Raw genomic sequence first — 23,056 nt, 5'->3', positions numbered from 1 at the left:
ACAAAAAAATAACGATTTTTGTTATATAATTGCTATAATTTAATAATACTAACCGAAGAAATTTAAAATATTCCAGTATACCTATAATAAATTATTATTTTTGATGTAATTTTAAAAATATTTATGATAATTTTAAGCCATTTATAGCATTGAACTTATTTACTCTATTTTAAGGTATGTCGATGTCATTATATGAATGACGAGGTGCACTTGAAACCCATGTATATTATAATATATAATGGAGTGTCTTTATTGTTTTTTTTTTTAAATTAGATACTGCGTCGTAAAATATAAACATATAGTGGTCATAAAAGTTTTTGTATTTGCACATATAATTTCATTGGAAATAATCATCAGTAGGTAATAAATTAGTTTATACATTAATAATATGTTAGTATACGTATTTGATCTGCTGATTTTATTTTTGCTTTTAAATTTACATTTTCTTATATCACGTGTACATAGAAACTGCGTGTTTCTGCTCTTAATACTTAGTATTTTTTTAAATCAATATTCATTTATAAATCAGCTATAAAAGTTTAAGAAAAAAAAAATCTATTGACTATCATAATTTGAAATCGGTGAACTTGATAATAATTGATTTTAAATTAACATGATAATACCTATTCCTGTTTATGTGGTACATCAAAAACCCCTAAAGTCTTCTTTATATTTAATTATTTGCTTTCTCATAGATTTTTTTTTAATGGTTATAATTATCATTTTTTATAATTTAAATATTTTTTTACGAATAGATTGAACATAATTAACTATATTTTTACGTTTTGTTTACAACTAATAATAATTATGTCATTAATAAGGGTAAAGGCTAACGCTACAATAATATTTTAGTTAAGTAAAGTATTAAAACGAATGAATTTTTAATAAAATCAATAGAATAGTATCAATAAATATCTTTAAGAATTTTTAATTAATTTTTATCTTTAGATTCAAGATCATGCTGCATTTTTATTATTAAAGTTTTATTTTTATGTATCAACTATGTTGAATGTAGACATATTTATATGAATATTTTATTTTACTTTTATTACAAGGTTAATATTTTTACTTAATAAATTTTATATTTTATTCATATTTATTAATTTTTTTCTGGTATAATACTACACATGTTTAATACTTTCAATAATATTCTCGACTTTCCGATTATTATATTTGTTTTAATAAAACATAATCTAACTTCTAAGCTTTTAAAACACGATAATGACTCAAGATAATGAATAAAAATATTATAACATAAATAAAAAATAAAATCAAATGTTAGAAAGATATCAAAATATTAGGTATTTAATTTTGTGCAAAAATAACACGACGCCTTCTATGTATATTGTATACGTGATATATGTTTCTTTGTTGTCGAGTTTTAACAAAATTAATGTACCAATAACTATAACTATTTTATTTTTATATTTCAAAAAATTATACTGTTATTACAATGATGAATGGATTAATTATTATTAACTATTAAGTATTCAACAGAATGATTGAAATACACAATACACAAAAAGATAATGACTAAATAACATCTGTAGATTTATTGAATAGAGTTTAGTTTAGTGAATTGAGACTTCAAATTGAATTTATTAATATATTTATTTATATTGATTTTATTTTATCATGTGATAGCTTAAATTTTGAATGTATGAATGTATTATTTCTAAAATATCATTGAATATTATTATTTTTCTTTTTTTTGGATAGGGACAAGACAACAACCATTAACATTTTTTAAAGAAATGTTCGTTTTATAATTATATTTTTAAATTTGATTATTCATCATTGTTTTCAAATATTTAATTTGTATTACCATCAATCTGCTGTGAGAAGAGAAAAGTAAAATATGTGCCCAAAACCCAATCGCTGATTGAATTTTTGTTGTTGTCTGATTACTATCGGTAATAAATATATAATATTATATTATCCTGGATAAAATTTGTAATATTTCATTATATAATGTTTATTCATTGATTATCATTTATCACTAAAATTTTGTTTATATTTTTAATATTCTTAAAAATTAATAAGTTTATAAATTCGTATGAAGTTTTTATTACTGCAGTTTTATTTTATGAATAAAAAATTAAAATCACAGTGTCTTCCAAATACATTTTTTCAATATTTTTTACTGGTTATTAGTACATTTTTCTTATGTACTGTTAACATTTAAACAAATATTTTTTCTAAAGCTGTCGTCTAAATAGAATTTTTTGTTTTTTAAAGTGTTAATGGAACTTTAATAGATCTTTCGTTGAATTAAAAGGTTCATAGAATAAAAAGCTCTGTAATCAATAGATACATCCTTGCTTCGCTTTTAATTTAAACTAATTTGCATAAGATCAATGATAGTATTATTCTGTAATAATCAATTAATTTTAGTATGCAATATAATTGTGTTTGTTTATTTCAGAGAATAATAAAATAATAATAAGCTTTGTAGTCATGTTCATCAAGATATATGTATAATACTATCATTATTATAGATTATTATTTTACTACATTGTTCATATTCATTTTAACAATCGTACACTCATACCTATTTATAAAAAGTTTGATTTTATTAAAATAATAAATAATAATAGTTACTATAATTATAACTACTTGCTAAATATATTATTTACATACCTCATTTTTAAGTTTCATTATCTACACTACTATTCAATTTAATTTTTATTAAAAGATATTCTTCGTGTCTTCGTAGCATATGCATTATCTGAGTATTCAATATTATAGTATAAGACAAGTATTTATTAATATACCTACAATAGTTAAATACTATGTAAAATTTTACAAGTTTGTAAATATTAGTTTATACTTATACATAATTGCATTAAAAATATTTATTTATACATTAGCTTTGATATTTGTCATTTGTAAAACACATTTTAAAATATAATAAATAAGTATAATTTTTCGATTTGTTAATTTAATTTAATTATTCAACTTTTTAGTTTTAATGATGAGTTTAAGTTAGTTTTTATTTTAATTATTAACAAATAAAACATTGATAAGTTATCTTTTTACTTATTATATTTATATTTTACATGATTATTTTTTCTATTCAGTCAATATTGAACTAAATTTTATGATTGAGTGATTATTTACGGGATTGTATAAAAAAGAAACTAATGTTCTAAATGTTTTGCTTAAATTTTCCATGACGAATTATATTATTTCCTTTGACACACATACTTTTTTATTATACTATTTTCTATAGTTAGACACCTGACTGGTATTGTATTGACGTCCAGTATTAAATTCAAGTATTGCGGAGGCAAGATATTTCAAGAACATTACAAATTTTTACTTAAATTTTATTTTGAATTAACCTAGTATACCTTTAAGGTTTTTTAAATTTTATAACGTATATGTTTTTTTATTACAAAGACATAACTTTAAATCAATAATGATGTGTCTCTTAAGTGTATTTGTGGTACTAAATTTATTTTTTTATCGATTTATAGAGTTTAAATTGAAGCATTTTAATAGCTCCTAACAAAAATTATAATTTATGATACATAAGTATATTTATAAGTTATAACTAAAAAAAAACTTAAAACACAATAGGTATTAATTCATTTTATTTTTTTATCAGAATGACAGAATTAAAAAGATGAATATATTATAGGTATACAATACATAACAAGTATTAAGTGAACTGCATTAATAGTATAAACATAAAAGTTTAAAATATAAAAATGTACTACCTATTATCCAAGGTTTATATACAGAAAATAAATCATGGAAGTTGATATTTTTCTGATATACTTTAAAGAAAAGTACTATACGAAAATCATAGCATAACTTTCTGATTTCTTAATTTAAATGTAAAGTCTAAAATTAATTATGATTATATAAACATGAATATTATATAATGTTTTATTACCTAATCATAATGAATGTATTCAATTTTATATTGCAATATGGTATAAGCATTTTACCGCATTTGATAAATTGTGTGTATTAGTCAAGTATATGTATATCGGTATAGTTGAAGTAATTTTATGTCAATTTAATAATTTATCAGTAACAATTGTGTCTCTAGGTATACGCATAAAACAATCATATTTTACCTAATAATATTTTTATAAAATCAATAATTGTAGTAATGAAAGTTTCTACGAATAAAATAAACACTTATGTTAAATTAATAAAAAACTGCTTGATTTATTAAATCGAACATTATTTTTGTCCACTAAATTTTGACAATAAAATTCCAATGCGCGTATATTGTGTAATTTACGTATAATTTACCAATTTTTAAATGTATTAATTATTGTTTATTTTCATAAAATTTATGAGATATAATTATAAACATAGCTATCAAATAAAAAATTTAGAATAAATTATATTTCAATAAGTTTTTTTTTTTTAATTACATTTTAAAATTTAATTTTAACTATGAAATAGGTGCGCATTTCCGGGTATAATTATTATTCTATGTGATACATCTAATGTTCTATGGCATGTTCGCTGCTTTTAGTTAACCATAATAATACCCATGCATTTTTATTAATACCTTATACTGTAGTTATTATTTAGTTTTTATTTTTAGAATTTTACTTTTGATTTTTAGCTTCTCGGGTAGGTACATTTTTTGCACTTTAAAAACTAGTTGTTTTCATTTTAAACACACAGTCGTGTAGGTAAAAATGTAATAGTATATAAATATATAATCATAAAGGATGTTTAAAATAAATATTAAGGATTGAATGAATGACATACATAATTTTATGAAATTGAACACCGACAATATTATTGATTTCTTTATCATTGATTGTAATTTTTATTTAATATAACGTAAGTATCTGTATACTATAAATAACTATCGTTATAATGTAGGTAATGGTATTACATATAGTTTATAATATATCATTTTATCAAGAAAAATATTATAGACTTATTATTATTGATTAGTTTGTCATTTATGTTTTACCTGGTAAGTTGTGTTATACTCATATATAAAGGTTTCTAAATGTCGTTAAGGGTTGTTACAATAACGATGTATTATCGTCTCTGACCTATTAAATAATAGTTTATAGGGCGTAGTGTTTTGTGTAACAGATTAAAGATTTGTTTTTGTGTTCGTGTTCAACAGTAATTATTGTTATACTTTTAAATCCATTCATCTTATCTTGATATGCATTATCAAAAATTAATTATTTGTATTTGAATTAAATTTATTATTTATAAAATTATACCAATATTAGTAATATACACTGCACCTTTTGCACATTTTAAACGATCGATTGAGTTTTCGACTATATTTTATTCAGCTTAACATATTGACGTCATTGATGTCCTCATTTATAGTCCGTTCTAATTAGATATACCATATCCCTGTAATTATTGTGAATATATTATTGAAATTAGTTTTAAGAAAAAATAACTTGATTATGTTATTGAACTTGTAATATTAAAATTAGTTATATATAATATATAGATTTACAATAATGTTTCGTGTCAATAATAGATAATAATTTTAGAACGACGAAAATAATGGTTGGTGTAGTTATTGGATAAAATACCATACCTATGGTTTATTGACGTAAACGTTTGTAGACTTTTAGCTCTATAAAAATCAAACATATTTATACAATTATAAATTTAAAAAATAATACTTAATTGCTTATATTATTAGACTAATATGTGTTATTTATTTAAAAAAATTGAATTATTGTTATTATTGTTAATAGTTGGTAGTTTTGTTACTAATGATAAGATCGAAAAAAACACTGTCATTAATTTATTGTACAGGGTTATTTTACTATATGAGAATTATTATTTTATAATTTAATGTATGTATAAATTTAATAATTTATTACTTATCAGTAAAAACATAACATATTTGTGTTGTTGACTTGTTGTAGTCTCTGCTAAACAATATATTACAAACACCATATATATCAATTGATTGACATTATTGTATATTTATTTAAAATTCAGTAATTTATTGATTGTTATTGTAAATAATTGTTTCAGGATGGTACTAGAACCAAAAGGAGAGCCTAGCACTGATGGAATCCAAAATAGAATTGGAGTTAAAGGGGTTTCCTATACATGTAACGAAGATCATAAAAAAGAATTTGTTCGTATTGAAATTGACATGCCTCCAGCTAATGGTCATTTAGTGAGTTATTATGTTATAATTTTTTTATTATAAAAGTTTTAATGTTTTATTGAAAAAAAACCAATTATTATTTTAGTGATAAACAAATAAGTAGGTATTATACCATGATTTATATACGTTATTTATGAGTTTTCATTAAATTTAACTTTATACGGTGTAATTAAATTAAATGTACTAAAGTTCATATCATGGTTAATACTTCTAAACAATGTATGATAAATGCTAACTGTCATATGCTCTTAATTTACTTAATTTAGCTTTATAAATATCATAGAATTGTAGTAAAATATTATAGTTATTACAATAAAAACAATGCATGATAGCTCAAAAGTAGAAGTTAATAAATTCTTTCACTAATAGTATGAAATCAACAATAAAATTGTATTTTTAATTACTTAACAGTTAATCATAAAAACAAATTTATTAAAATAGTTAAATGAACAATCCATAGATTTTTTATGAAATTTAAAATTTAAATAATCTTATTTAAAGAATGAGTAATGACAACTTGGTTATAAAAAGAAATTTGTAACAGTGTATTAGAAATAAATATTACAGTTGGTATATTTATAACATATCTTTTTTGTATAATAAAATTTCAATTCAATCTTAATAAAATGGTTTCAAATTTTCATAATATTTATTATAGTACCCCACTTATAAACTCGTGGTTGTACCACTTGTACCAGTTGTACCTTCCTTATTCTCTTTTAATTCGATTGAGGATTGTCTATTGGGCTCTTGTGAAACTCTATAGTCATGAATTTGTATTTAAATTATTTTGATCAGGTCATGGTTATGGATTTCTGTTAGATTCTATCGTCTTTAATTTTTTTCCGTGATCATGATGAAATCATTATATAAAATAGTAGACATAAGTATATTTTTATATTTAAAAGAGAAAAACACGAAAATAACTGTAATTTATCAAATTATTATATTTTATTCATATTAATGCACGATTGTGGACTGTGGTGTTAAGTTATAAAAAACAATTTTCAATTTAACATTTTAATGTCTCTTTACAATGAGTATTTCTTTTCATATTTCATATTTTTTTTCCTTTAACATGTGTTTGTTAGTTATGTTATATAGACAGCAGGTAACGATAACTGAAATGTATAGGTATTTATTGTTGACATAGTAATATCAATATGATTATTGTTTACTTTATTCTAAACGTATATTATACGGGCAAAATTTTTTTTATAATATTTCTGTTTTTATCTTATTTGAGTGTATATATTGTATAGTAATAAAGTTTAAACGTACCTATAGATACCTACAATTTTAAGTAATGTTGTTAGACGACGCCTCTTTCTATTACGTCATCCAGTTTATTGTTTGTTTCTTACTGTAATTATCACATTTACTTATTGTTCTTAATTTTAAAGATTGTAAATCCTCTATTTATTTACTAAAAAAAGAATTAATATATATATACCTAACTGTTAATTATAAACCGTTGATGTTAACTTATTGATCACACTCAAGTAGTTATATCATAAATACTGATAAAGTTCTTCAGGTTCCTATTCGATAAATAACTAACTATTCGTTTTTGTTTAATTAATTTTGATTTGTAACTGTTGGCTTCGGACTGCTATTCTATACAATAAATACATGTAAAATCAATAGATATCAAATTTTAACTTAATATTTACCTGTTTCTGCCTATATAAATATGTATAATTTTTGATTTGTAGCTATAACGACATATTATGTCAAATTTATTCTTTTACTGTAAATAGAGAGGAACTGTATGTATGTTTATATTTATATTAAAATTTTAATACACGTATATTTTAAAGATATTTTTTTTGCTCGTGTTTATTTAATTAGTTTAGTTCAATTCTTCGGTTTAAGTACGTTTTAAAAATAATTTACTAATACTCTGTTGGGGTGTAAGTAATAAAATTATTCTGGCATGACATTAATATGTATTTTATATTCAGCAAATATAGTGTATAAATGGTGGCCCCGAAAAATATATAAAAGCAACTTAATCTGTATCATCACATCAAGGTGACTTACTACGATTCAATATACTATAATTACTTAAAATAGGATTCAAGAGTTTATCAATAGTAAATTGTTAATAATAATACTATATATAATTATATAAATATAATTGGCTATAATAATATATGTATATTTTATTTACTATGTGTAATATATGTTTTGTGGAGTAGTACCTAATAATATTTTTTGTTTTACTTTGATAGTATTATATATATTTTTTCATTCATTCCCTAGAATCCTTATAGTTTCAAAAATGAATTCATTGGATAAATTAGAAAGTTAACAATCAGAATATCTATATATTTGTCAGGAAAATATAGAAAAATTGAGAAATTTACGACATATCCATTTTCAAGAAAATCTATTAATTCAAATGTATAAAATAATTAATAATAATTATTTTTCTATGGTTTAAAAAATAATAAATCTTGTAAGATTAAAACCCTTACGGATTTCAAAATCTATATCTAGGTACTATTAGTATAGTACTTAGATATTCAAATATTCACTATTTTTGTAAGAAATGTAGATAGTATAATTTTAAGATAATTTTTAGTATTTATTCGTTATTATACATAATGTTAACAATTTTATTCAGTTTTTATTTTAAATATTTTGATTATCCACGCCGTACACATAAATCATTAGGTTAAATATCGAAAAATATATGACAACATGCTCTTAATAATTTCTTTTTGTAAATATTTGTTTTTTGTTGATTATAATTATAACGCTCTTATGTCGAGTTGTATATACAATCACTTACCATTTAATAGTGAGCTAATTAATACTAGCTTAAACATGGTTTTTGCGATTCGTGATTAGTCCATTAAATTTTAGCGAATCATTAAAATGTTTATGAAACTTGGCATTAACATACTTATTTTAAAATATCAAATAATACCTTGATAGATTTTATGAAAATCAAATTGATTTATTTTCTAAAATTATTGCAAACTTGCGTAAATAGTGCATCTCTTTATGGATTGTTGTCTGACTTGCATGTGCCCCATAATGTTTGACCTTTTTAATTACTGTAGTGTGGCTCTTTTTAAATTGTATTATCTTATCGCCAGCAAAAGAATAAATTGTTTGATATTTATTGAACCATTTTACATTTACGTTTTTTATATATAAATAATAATATATGTATACTCATATATTAATATCTTAACTCTTAACAATAATTATCCTCTTATTTTAATTTATATGAATAATACTTATGTTAACTAATATAATATGAAAGTCAAATTTAAACGTAACAGTTGTTTATTCGTGTTCTTTTTTAAATTTTAAAAGTTTATATATATGTTTATTATATAGGTATATAAAAAACAGATGTCACTCTGCGTATAATAGGTATTAGGTTTAGGGTGACCGAAATATTCTTTGTATATATACAAAGAATATTAATATAGTATATATATATATTAAGAACTATATGTACCAAATGTAAACAATAAATATCAACTAAAAGTACTGTAATGTTAAATAATACTTACTGTAGTAATAAATAGAGTATACAGTATACTGAATTTAATAATAGGTGTAATAAAGTATTTTAATTCGATGGAAAATCATTGCTTGAAAAAACAATTCTAAACGGTAACAATGCGTGTTACCTTCTATTTTTAAGGATATTTTATAATTTATATAATTATTATGATAATAAATAACTTTTTTGATTAATAGCACTGTGTGTTGAACTTATTTTTGTCAAAAAACGTCGCATATATTATATTGTTATTTTTTGATTAGCATTTTAACTATAAGGGGAAAAACCATGTATCGTAGGACTATGTGAATGACTTAAGTGTAAATATTTTCATGATTTTATTTTCAATGTGTACTTCCTTTTAGAAAACAGTATTATATGCACTGGTGAATAGTTTCAAGTCCGTACAATTAATCATTTTTGAATAAGTATAATATATTAACTAAAATTGTTAGAGGAAAAATTGTTTCGTTTAAACATCCAATTTCGTCAAAATTTGAACTTAAAATATCTATAAAAATTGTACCAATTTCAAAAATTGCAATCAAAAAACAAATTATAAGAAACGAATTGTTAAGCTTTTTGGCATAACAAAAAATTTTTATCGTATATAAATTAAGAAACCATATAAAGTTCAAAATTTGAAATGTCTATAAATAAATAATGCAGTTAGAGCGAAAATTGTAAATGCCATATCTAGACAATGATTACCTATATTAAATATATTTTTTGAAAATTTTAATTCTTTACAATTAATAAATTTTTAATCAAAAAAAATCAGTTTATACATGTTTTAAGTAAATATTCTCGTTTTCGTGTTGTTGGTTTTTTTTTTTTTTTGTTTTAACCCGGGTATCATCCTAAAAAAAGAAAAAAATACTAGTCATTTCAATTTATTAATACATTTTTTTACTAGAAACCAACCTCATAATTGAAAATTGAACAATTTTTATTGCTTTAAAAGGTAATATCAGAAAAAAATAAAAATAACTTTTTTGTAAAATCAATACATTCATTCCTCTTCACAGAATTTAAAATTATCTGTAACTATTTGTATTTGTATAGTTGATTTTTGGGACACATATCTCGTATAATTCTTAATTATTATTTATTATATTGTATAGATCATCAAATTATAATGTTTTCAGGTAAATTTAAGATAAATTATTGTGTATTGTTTAGTAAATATGTTATTAATTATTATATATATTAACAATTTTTGTATGTTTTATGATTATTATTAATTGTTATAGAAATAATTTATTTACGTCATCATTTATACTACCAATGATTATAAATTGCTTATAGTTATTAAAATGTAATTAGTATTAATTTTTTTTTTATTAGATAACGCCTTGGTAACTATAGACATTAGCAGAATGTATTATATTATCTAGTAGGTATTTAGCGACATTCTATTTTTCATAATTTTCTATATTGGAAAATATTTTTGATTTTCTTATATTATTTTTTATTACATTTGAAATGCTTTACTAAATTTTAATTTTGAATTGAAATTGTTTAGGTTGATTGTATAATAAAACTTACATTTACATTTAATACATTTAAATTATATTTTTTTATTAATATTTGTCAAAACTTATTATTTTTATAACAAATTCTAAAAATATTATGTAACTTGTATTTACCATCATTTAGCATTAAGCTACTAAATAATTAATAGGTAGTCTCAACAAAGTAAAAACAATGCTAAGTCGAGATTAAATTTTCATAAGTTATTAAAAAAAATTCTTTTAAAAATTATATAGGTACCCATTTAAAAAGTTAAATTAGCTTTTATTTTTAATTTAGTTATCTTATACAATTTACATTATTCTAATTTCAAATTAATTTTTTTTTTTTTAGAATGAACGTCAAAGACAGCCATTATTGGGCTTATGTAAACAGGTGACAACAGCTATTAGTAATGGTGTTGGTTGGGAACCAAGAAACAATTCAAATACAGACAATTGTGAGCATCAACGACCTAATATGGGTCATATACACCAAGCTTTAGTAGACAACAAGCATCAATCTGATGGTGGGACACCACCTGCTGAAGATGATAATGGGTTTAGTGACAAATATCTCAACAATAATGCCAATGTAGCAGCTGTGCACATAGATATACCAAATAATGCTAATGTGTTATCAAATGATAAAATTAGGATCCCACAAGAGAAATTCAAGACTTTTGTTGGTAAATATTATAGTATATATTTTTTAAATTGTATGAGTATAATGTGTGTTTATTATTTTTATTATAATTTAGCACTAATTCTGTTGATTGTGAACTTTTTAATCACCACTACATCTTTGGCTGTTGTCCATGAAAGAGTGCCTGATCGTAGTCTATACAAACCATTACCGGATACATTTTTAGATGCTGTACCTGCTCGAGACTGGGCATTAGATGTATCAGAAATATTTATCATTGTCAGCACAAACTTAACATTGTTAATTATTGCCAGTCATAAGTATAGGTAATTACTAACTTTTTTAGTAGGTTAAAATATCATCATTATTGCAGTTATGAATGGATTGAGTTTTATTACTTTTTCTCTCACATACAATACATACAATAATCATTAATTGTTTTAATAAACGGGTCAAAGTTTCACATATTGAATTTCTTTATTCATTTGTTTAATGAATACATTATTTTTTTATTATTTTTTTTCTTTACAATAGATATTTTAATGATTTATGTATTACTTATTTTAATGATTCCCTGATGTGATGAAATCTTTAATTTTTTTAATTTTTTACAGTTTATAATACTGATAAAAAATATATTCAAATTTTATGTCATAAAATTTACAAATATAGTAGAATCACATTAAAATCTTATTTAATCTTCTCTAATTTTGTTACACAATATTTTGACGATCATGTAAATATTAATTTAAAATTATAGATAAAATATTTTTTTCATTTCAAAAATTATACTTTTGTATAGTCTTGTATTTTATTTAAAGTATTTATTTTAAGTTGTGTTTAGTGCATTTATGAATAAATAATTGTTTTAATGTATTTTTTTCATTTTAGGTTTATTGTACTACGTAGACTGATGTTCATGTTGTCTCTTCTATATCTCCTTCGCTCTATCACTATGTTTGTAACTGTATTACCCACTTCTAGTACCACTTATTATTGTTCGCCTAAAGCCAACTCAACAAATCCAGTACTAATTGCTAGACGTGTATTCCAGTTGTTTTCTGGTTTTGGTTTGTCAATCAATGGCAAGCACACATTTTGTGGCGATTATATATATAGTGGACATACTACAATTTTAGTGATGAGTTACTTAATCACCGTTGAATGTATATACTTTTGTGTTTTTAGTTATAAGTAGTTTAAAAGTTAATAATAAATTTCTTTTTATAAAGACTCTCCTAGACGATGGTATATATTACACTGGGCTTCATGGTTAATGGCAGCTGTTGGAGTATTAATGGTACTTATAGCACACGGTCACTATACTATTGATGTGATTATTGCATACTTGGTTACTACACGACTGTTTTGGATATACCATACATTGGCTAATAATGTTTATCTTAAGGTATGTTAATTTTAATTTTTCTAATAGTATATGAACAATTGTAACTATTAATATTAAAATGATCAAATATTCCATGGTACAAGACTTTTTTAAATTTTAGAGATTAGAATTTCAATAACCCCTAAATGGTTATGAAACATATTAAAAATATTTAATCTTTATATTCATACTATAATACTCTATTCTATATAAAATAAAATCAAACAGCTATCAATGGGTTGGTCTTTTACACAGTATGCAGTTATTGGTATGATCTGACTAATTGTGATGAAAACTGGTTACTGTTAATATTTTTTTCTCATATTATTAAATCACAACTATGCAAAAAAAAAAAAGAAAATCAAGTAATATGCCCTCACTTTATTGCTCTCATATGTTAGTAACATTGTATACAATGTTGTAATTTTATATTGTTACTTTAGGTTTTATTTGTAGTAATAAAACGATAAAAGTATTGTTTCATTGATATTTTATTTTTGTCTCATAAGTCATCATGTTTTGGTACATTAAAAATGCCCCAATATTTAACTTAGAATATCATTTTTATTATTAAACTGGATCTAGTTCATGAAAAACAAGAATATTTACTACTATAACTCAATAACAATTAACTAAGCATTTTTGAAATTTTCATAAAATATTTATATTATTATTTTCTAGACATGATGTTTTGGTTCTTTGTGATATTCATAAACATTTGAAATTATTATTTTATTTTATTAATTATATTTAAAGATTATGAGAATAAGATCTTAAAATATTTCAAATTAGTGGATGAAGAATAGTTAATTTTGAATATTTGATTACCTACTTAACGGTATTATTATGATATATGTTTAAAAATATTTAATAAACACATAACAAGCTAGTATGCCAATATAATTTGTGACTTTAACAATTTTAACATTTCCTCATTATAAAATGTTTAGGTTTAGTTAAAGAAATATTTATGAGGTTATAATGTCAATTTGTGTATTCTAGGAGTTGTATTGTAAAGTTTAATCTTTAAGAACTTGTTCCTCCTCGTAAATTGAAATGTTTTTAAAAACAAAATAATTATACAATTTGAGAATATGTCAACAAACATTTTAATACATTCAATTTGTCTTTGTACATTTTTAATGAAGTTAATACTATAAACTATCACTCCTAATATTCATGTACAATTATTTATTGTTAAACTATTATACTTTACTTATAATGAGTTATTTTTATTTTATAGCTCAGCAGTTCCAATAATTACTTATCACGGTCATGGTGGTTTTGGATGTTCAAATATTTTGAAGGAAATATCAATGGTCCAATACCTCGTCAATATGATTGGCCTTTACCATGGCCTCGACGGTTCACAGCCGCTAAATATCCAAATCGAGATAGTTAGCCCAGGTCACAAATCTCATTTATAAAAAATGTTCCTTGGCTGTAAAATAATATTAAAATAAAAAACAATATCATAAAAAATTAATTAACATTTCCATACTCATAACTATTCCTACTTTTTTGACATATACACACACACATACATATATATATATATGTATGTATATATTTGATATTTGAAATTGAATATATGTATATATTTATATTGTTACATGCCAACTGTTTGCTCAAACAAATTAAACATTTATGTATACTTAAAGTTTAAAAACAAAAAAAAAATTTATGTTTGAAATTATTAAAAATTACAAAACCTAAAAATCATTGGAAATTGCTTAAAAGTATTAGAATAAGAATATTTAAAAAAACCAAAAATTTATTAAATCTATGTTACTTTATTAATAATAATCTTTTTTAGTTTTATTCTGAGAATTTAGTGATAAGAGTTTTATTATTTTTAAGTAGTTAATTCATTTTGTAATTTATATTTTTAAATAAAATTTACTTTTCTAAAATTTCAAAATTCACAGTTTAATTAATGCTTAGAGAATACCATTAATTATATATTAATGTGTAAATCATTTAAAAGTATGTAACAATATAAATATATTATTTATATTATAAACATTGTGTTTGAAATGTATTTGTGTAAACAAAATAGCTTTTTTCTTTTTACTTTTAAAGTAAAATATTGTGGGACATTCATATATGTCAAATACTTATTTACATACATATATATATAAATCAAACTCAAAGTAAATATATACTCCTTTCTATTTACATTTCAAAATTAATATGTATATTTTTTGCCAATTTTTCTTACTCCATCTTTTTCCTTACAGTATTAAACATTTTTTAAACTAAACATAATACCTATTGTCATCAGTATTTTTAATCAGTAATCCATAATCATTCTTCTATATGCATTCATGAATTTACTTATACATATTTACATATAAAAATTATTATTTATTGAAAACCCCACTTTTTTTTTTTATTGATAATTGTGGTTTTTTTGTTTTTAATTTTTAATGTTTAAATATGGTTATTTTTGTTTTAATTTTTAATATTTAACTTAAGTTATTTTTTTTACTTGATTTATTTTACAAAAGTGTTTTAAAAAGAACAAATATGGGTTTGTTTAATAATAAATTATGTTATCAGTGGTGTATTTTCAATGATTTGTGCTAGAGTTGTAAATTAACTTTTAATCTATTTTATTATACTACATTATAATATCATGACTAATATTTTACTTATTAATCTAATAGCTCTTGATATTATAAATATTAATGAAATTAAATATTTATTAAATGAAAATAAAATTGTAATTCAGGATTATATGTATCATATTAAATTATGAAAATAGATTTTTTTATTTTTTAGGTAAAGAAAGATTATAATACACTAGGACAATTCTTGTAAATATACCACTTTATTGTGTTATTATAGTTACTTGTTCTTGTTTTTCTTTGTTGTCAAAACAATAATGTTGTAGCATAGAACAAAATGAATTATTATTATAATTATAAAAAAAATATTTATGTTAACTTAATATTTAATTATTATTATCTAGTCTTTGTTAATTCTAAAACAATTTTTTATCAAGATCAGATCTCTTGTGTTTAAAGGGGTTATGCTTGATTATTTCTTCCCCGTGTAAATTTACCAGGTATTTTGATTAGATCTGCTCTTGAAATGTTGCAATATTATTATTTGATTTACTATGTATAATTATTGTATAAATCAAATCAATTTTTTTTTTTTTTTAGTTAATTTTTTTTACTGTTTTAAATTTTATTTAACTTTTTAATCAATATTAAAAAGTTGAGTGATGTATTCCCTAAATTGTTAGTGAGGTGAAATATTTGCATTTAAATTGTAATTCTATATGTTTTTATAATCAAATAGTACAGTTTATTTTCGGTGAATTATCAATTGAGGTCCGTCCTTATAAAAAGTATTGATATCAGTGGTTAATATTAATAATGTAATGAATAAATAATGACCATATAATTATTATTTAATTCTTGTTGAAAACTATTGTATACATTCCTAGAAGTCATTATGGACTGTAAAAGGCAAAAGAGTAATATTTTTCATTCCGTTCAGAATATACAATTTTATCAAATAAATATCAGTCATTTACTCCATTTATGTACAAAAATTGTGCTAAATGATGTTGTGCTTATATTATATATATAAGCAGCTTTTTTTGTGCTTCTTTAGATTGTCTGTGATAGTCTTGTATGTTGCACTGACTAGTTAGGAAATAATGTTGTTACCTACCTGGAGTTTTTATTTTTTCTATAAATCCAGATATTATTTCAAAGTTACATATTTTTTTTTCTTAAAAATAATGGTGATTAAATAAATTGTCTGTTTCTGTGATTTAATGAAAAGAAAAATAATAATAGTTGTAAAAAAAAGAAGAAAAAATCAAACAATTTGGTTTAGAATGTTAAGAAAATTTTAGTCCTTTAATTGTTCTGAAAATATTTCATTGTTTGTAAGGACTATTTTTAAATGTACAATTATAATTTTCTATCAGTATTTTGAATATTAATAAAATTAAATTTGTAGTGTTTTTGCTTATTATTTGTTGATTTGTACTCTTGGTGTTTTATTTTTTATTTGTAAAATTAATCTCTCTTGATTTAAAAAATACTATCCTTATGACAAACATATTGAAAATGAAGAAAATAATGTGGCTTAATCACTTAGGAAACCAATTTTGTTAATATTTTAATGTTTTCTTTTTATTTAGATTACTCTTTGGTTAGAATATAGATGCCTTTAAATTAAATAGGTGATATTATTGATGCATAAAGATATATTTATACTATTACCTATGGTTCATTAATAATCTATACATTTTTGTATTTAAAGTGTGTATATTTTGTTGAATGATCAAAACATAATTTTATCAGAAATATACTAATTTAACCACTAACATTATTTAAAATAAGATAAACAAATTAATGTCAATACTGAATAGTACATAATATAAACTATGTTTAGTACATAATATACTAAAAATAGTTTATCTGTATAATACTATAGTATAATATTCTATTGTGAATAAATTATTAAGAGTAATAACTAATAATATATTAAAGTGCTAATATCAGTTTTAGAGAAAAACCATTAAAATACACTTAATAGTGGTTTTACTAAAATTACTTTTCATGGACTCATTGGTCATTACCTTAACATCTATTATCTACTAAAATCTAAAGTATAAATACACTTCATTATAAAATAAAAACATTTTTTTGTTTAGCAGAATTAGGTATCTTACTTGTCTAATGTACCTATTTTGTTAATATTCATTACTCGTACACCTAATTTATCAACATTGTACTTACTTACATAATAATGAACCCATAGATATATTAACTACTTATAAATTATCATGACTTTTATACTAATCTTATAATTATAAATCTTAATATATTACTCAAATTGGAGAAGAATAATAAATAGAATTGTTTCAGGATATTAAAGCTTATATATGAAGGTGTTTGCATGTATGTTTAGCAGTTTAGCTCCTTTAAATGCAGGTACTTTCTCCAAAATGTTCGTACCTATACCTAATATATTAATTATGATGTAGTCTAGTAGGTAGATAATTGTCCAGTAGAAGGAAACGATTTGAAAAATTAACAAAATAGGTAATTTGAAAAATAGTAGGTTAAGTTATGCAAGAAAATTGACTTTTCGATCATCTGCAGATGACCGATTTCTAGACATCTCCTGACATACTCCCTGAGCGAATATCCGTTGAAACGATTGTTAATTTTCTCTGGCTAAGCCACCGCAGTTGGATAAGCATCAGAATTAAGTTATCTACACTAGAGTATGACTCTATTATTATTTTACATAATATTATATTATTATAATAATATAAATACTAGTGATGGGCATGGTCTTAGATCTTCTAAGAACGTGGTGATGAACGATCGATAAGTGATAACTGATAAACGAATTATTTTATTGGTATCAAAAAATAGTCATTCGACTAATCGGTCAGTAGTTATTCTAGTTAAGACTAACTATCGAGCATCGACCAATATTAGATATTTAGGTTCAAGGTTGTATTGTTGTATACTTGTTTATATAAGTCGATTATGTCCATCACTAATACATACATGATGTAAATAATGTTATTGTATGTTGTTAGCTGTTATCATTTGCTATGGTTTAAATTCTAAAATATTTTTATGAATTACCACTTCAATACTATAGAAATTTAATATGTTTTATTGATAAGTATTTCAAGACTTCAAGTATAGTTCATAAATTAGCATAGCGGAGTGGTGTGAGTTTAGGTGATATAGACATATAGGGTACTCGTCCAATATGCTATCTACTGTAATTTTATGTTGGTGAAGTATGATATTCTGAATCACGTTTTCGACTATTTTTCAGAACTTTTTTTAACTTACCACCACAAATTGCTTGGTTTTTAATTTTTGTACAAGTTTGGTCGATTGGTAATAAACCGTGTATACTTAAAAAAATTTTGCACATCTCTTCATTTTGAATTATGTGTCGATATAAATAACTCATAGTTGACAAACTCATAATGATAATTATTAAATAATATTTAATAATAAATAAATCACAGTAAAATCTCGTATATAATTGACATGACTCACAAACACACACTACACAGGTATAATATAAAGGTATATTTACTAACCTATATACCTAACTTACTAAGGTTTAATCATAAATATAATATGATTTGGGTTTTCAATAAAAGCTTAATCTTAAATCTTAATTGCAAAATGATAAAGTATGTATAATATACACTATACAGCATACAGACATATGTAGATATCATACTAAACTATAATAAAATTACAGTAAATAAAATATTTAAAGTAGATAGTATATTGGAGGAGTATCGACATATATTATAGTGTGGACGTGTGGTACCTACCTATAGTACCTACTGTAGCACTGTGGTAAGTACTTACCCCACAAGATGTTTGTCCCCTATCATTTCACTTATTTAAACTTTAAAATTTAAATATATAAATGATTGATAGATATAAATAATACATTTTTCATTTGGAACTAAAATAAATATTCTGTTTTAAAATATTATATAAAGGATATACTATCAATTATTCACATATCAAACAAAAAACAACGAAAAAAAAAAGTAACAAATACAGATTTCATTCAAAATATTGTTTTGTTTCCTTTTGACTTTAAATTATGTAAAACAATATTCTCATTATATCTTTAATACATTTGATGAATTTTTATCATTATAATAACCATTTTGTATAGAATTATGTGCTTATTAATTTATATTATTTCCACGGTAGCAGAATCTATGTATAACTAATTAACGTTGTTATGAGTAGTCAATTAAATGTGTACCTACTTTTATCAAGATTCTAGTCAAGGTTTTGAAATGATTCTTTGTTACTTAGTATTTCAATAATATGAGACATAATTATGACAATGGTTAGTCAGTTGTGTATAATTTTATTAAGGTCTTTAGCAGGACCGTACTCAGCTTTAGCGAGCACCGGGCAAACTAAATTTTCTGGGCCTTTTTATTTTTTTTAGGGTTAGGCCTGATATTTTAAAGAAAAATTGTGTTTATCATACACAAAAACGAATAATTTATTTATTTGTCGTAACTCGGATACAATATTAATAAATTAATAAGTTCTAAAAAGTGGTTAAGACCCTCCGTTATCTTAGTTTTAGCCGGGTCTCATCAATATTTTAAATTTTTTTGTAAGTACCGACCCCCTTAAAAATAGGTTTAGACTCGGTTGTTAGACAGATGACCTGAGAAAACCGGTCTGAGTACAGCCCTAGTACTAAGTATCTATATAATGTTTGGTTTGAATGGATATTTTTAATAGAGTTTTGAATTCATAGTAAACCCGCGGTTTTTGATCGTTTTAATTGGCTATAAAATAGTTCGGAACGTGGCTTCGGTGGCGCATGCGCAATACACACTTACGTGGCACGAATAGCATTTTCGGCTCTGCCTGACAAGTTGATGTGTGTTGTTAAGATTTTGAGATCTAAGTACTGTTAAATTTAATTGTAAATGCCTGAGTGAAAAAAAGTCAATTGTTTACAGTTGGCATTTGCCAATATTGTTGGATATTTTCAAACTGGTAAGAGTGTGTATTATTTACTTACTATCAATAAGTTTATGTGTAGTTCATTTTATAATTTTATTGTTTTTACAGTATATATTAGGTATACAATTATTTTAGTTGAACGAGAAATGAATAATTCTCAGTTTGCACAAGAGCGTCCAACACAACATTATGGCGCTCCTCCGACATCACAACAAAACGGTCAATATACACCATCGAACAGTAAGTAGCAAATAATTTCACTGTTATGTTTTGGCTTTATACTAGTAATAAGTGTGATGGTGGATAAAATGATTAAATATAAAATGCTTTGTATTTTTATAACTATTGACCTTTAAACTTAATGTATTGAAGTATTGTTGTTATATAGATTTTTGTTTTGATAAATGTTAATTTGATAATTTTTTAGTACATCAAATAACTGCTGGATACTTATTTTAAGTGTAGAATATTATATTATACATAATAAAATTATTTTAGGCGTAAGAATTTAAATAATTTTTCATATAAACACGTATTTTAAAAGAATATAATATGTAATAAAATTAATGCTTTTAATATTGATTAAATAAAATAATTTTAATTTTACTATAATAAATCCAGCTAGTTTTAGGTATTTTTATAGTGTTATCATTCATTGCAAATATTTTTAATTTAAGGTTTTTTTTGTTTTTTTAATTTGAAACTTTATTTTACTTGAGTATAATAATATTATGTAATAAAATGTGTCTAGAACATCTTTGAATATTCAAAATTAAAATTGCAAATATATGTGTGATTATTATTTTAATAAAATTGATAAATAAATAACTTTTGACTTCATTAATTAACTAATATAAAGTTTGCGCTATTCATATTTTTAATTTTAATTATAGATGTACCGTCTTATAACCAGGCTGAAGGACAGTTGAATGATCAATTTTCACAATTGGGATTTAATAATAGACCTTTATTACCACCAGTTCAAAATAATACTTCAGTAATTTATAATTTTATTATTCATCATGAAAAATATGCATATCTAAAAGTTAATATTATTTTAATTTTTTAGCAGAGTAATTTTAGTAACTTTTCAAGTGGACCACAAGTAAATACTTCGCAATCATACTCCCCTGCCAATTTTAATGTTGAACTGACTGGACCTCCAAAGCAATTTTCTTCATCAGTACCTTTCGGAGGAAGTTCCAATCAAAATTCCTCTGATAATATTTTAGACAAAACTAATAATATAATACCACAATCTGCTTTTCCTGGAAATAGTATTCAATCAAATATTCATGATGGAATTATTAATCAAGAGTCAAGAGATTTTAATAATGGCACTCCAAATAATTCAAGTGAAGCAATGTTTGGAAAATCCAACGAATTTAGTTCAAGTACCTCAAATTTGGTTTCAAATCAAATTGGTTCTGGATTAAGTTCATCTCAACCAATTCAATCAGCTTTTTCTGTTGTTTCACCTCAATCTCGTTCTCAAATACCATATTCCAGCAATGTTCAACAACCACAATTGGTTGAAAATGTTTCATCCCAATCAGATTTGTCTACTCAAAAATTAGAGTATCAATCTCAACCATCAAATTATCCACTACAACAATCAAAAGTGTCACTTCAACAGTCAGATTTTCCAACACCGTCTAATTCGATATCTCAACAAGATTTTTCAAGACAACTTAATTCCACACCACAGCAACCAGGCTTTCCACCTCAATCCAATTCAACATTGCAGCAGCCAGGTTTTCCACCTCAACCTAAATCCATACCACAGCAACCAGGCTTTCCACCACAATCAAATTTGACACCTCAGCAACCAGGCTTTCCACCTCAACCCAATTCTACTTCGCAGCAATTAGGTTTCCCCCCACAACCTAATTCCACACCACAGCAACCAGGTTTTCCACCTCAACCCAATTCAACACTGCAGCAGCCAGGTTTTCCACCTCAACCTAAATCCATACCACAACAACCAGGCTTTCCACCACAATCAAATTCGATACTTCAGCAACCAGGCTTTCCGCCACAATCAAATTCAACACTTCAGCAACCAGGCTTTCCACCTCAACCCAATTCAACATTACAGCAGCCAGGCTTTCCACCTCAACCCAATTCAACATCGCAGCAGCTAGGTTTTCCACCTCAACCTATTTCAACATCGCAGCATCCAGGTTTTCCACCTCAACCTAAATCGACGATACCTCAACAATCAGGTTTTCCACCACAATCTAATTTGACACTGCAGCAACCAGGTTTTCCACCACAACCTAATTCGACACCACAGCAACCAGGTTTTCCACCTCAACCCAATTCAACAC

At 23.5% G+C, this 23,056-nt stretch overlaps 2 protein-coding genes across 6 annotated transcripts in view; both read left to right on the top strand.

The window, feature by feature from the left end:
• The window catches only part of LOC112603666 (phosphatidylcholine:ceramide cholinephosphotransferase 2-like), a 28,969-nt gene extending 14,199 nt beyond the window's left edge, over positions 1-14,770 (top strand). For all 3 annotated transcript variants that reach the window (XM_025352365.1, XM_025352358.1, XM_025352371.1), the window contains 6 exons: positions 5,998-6,145; positions 11,529-11,862; positions 11,935-12,145; positions 12,711-12,985; positions 13,052-13,227; positions 14,450-14,770. In XM_025352365.1, coding sequence (XP_025208150.1) covers positions 5,999-6,145; positions 11,529-11,862; positions 11,935-12,145; positions 12,711-12,985; positions 13,052-13,227; positions 14,450-14,608 — 1,302 coding nt within the window. In that variant the 5' untranslated portion in view covers position 5,998 and the 3' untranslated portion in view covers positions 14,609-14,770. The remainder of the gene's footprint in view (positions 1-5,997; positions 6,146-11,528; positions 11,863-11,934; positions 12,146-12,710; positions 12,986-13,051; positions 13,228-14,449) is intronic.
• Positions 14,771-20,609: 5,839 nt separating this feature from the next.
• LOC112598645 (protein transport protein Sec24D) overlaps positions 20,610-23,056 on the top strand; it is a 10,712-nt gene continuing 8,265 nt past the window's right edge. The window contains exons 1-4 of one of the 3 annotated variants that reach the window (XM_025345208.1): positions 20,610-20,759; positions 20,835-20,966; positions 21,620-21,723; positions 21,796-23,056. The exon at positions 21,796-23,056 is cut by the window's right edge and continues 605 nt beyond it. In XM_025345208.1, coding sequence (XP_025200993.1) covers positions 20,873-20,966; positions 21,620-21,723; positions 21,796-23,056 — 1,459 coding nt within the window. In that variant the 5' untranslated portion in view covers positions 20,610-20,759; positions 20,835-20,872. The remainder of the gene's footprint in view (positions 20,760-20,834; positions 20,967-21,619; positions 21,724-21,795) is intronic. The other 2 variants (XM_025345291.1, XM_025345372.1) reach the window with 2 other exon arrangements.

The sequence above is a fragment of the Melanaphis sacchari genome, unplaced genomic scaffold (genome assembly GCF_002803265.2).
Source record: "Melanaphis sacchari strain LSU unplaced genomic scaffold, SCAv2.0 Contig0_pilon_pilon, whole genome shotgun sequence".
Classification (NCBI taxonomy): domain Eukaryota; kingdom Metazoa; phylum Arthropoda; class Insecta; order Hemiptera; family Aphididae; genus Melanaphis; species Melanaphis sacchari.
Note: the sequence above shows the minus strand (reverse complement) of the source record. Positions and strands in the feature narration are given on the sequence as shown.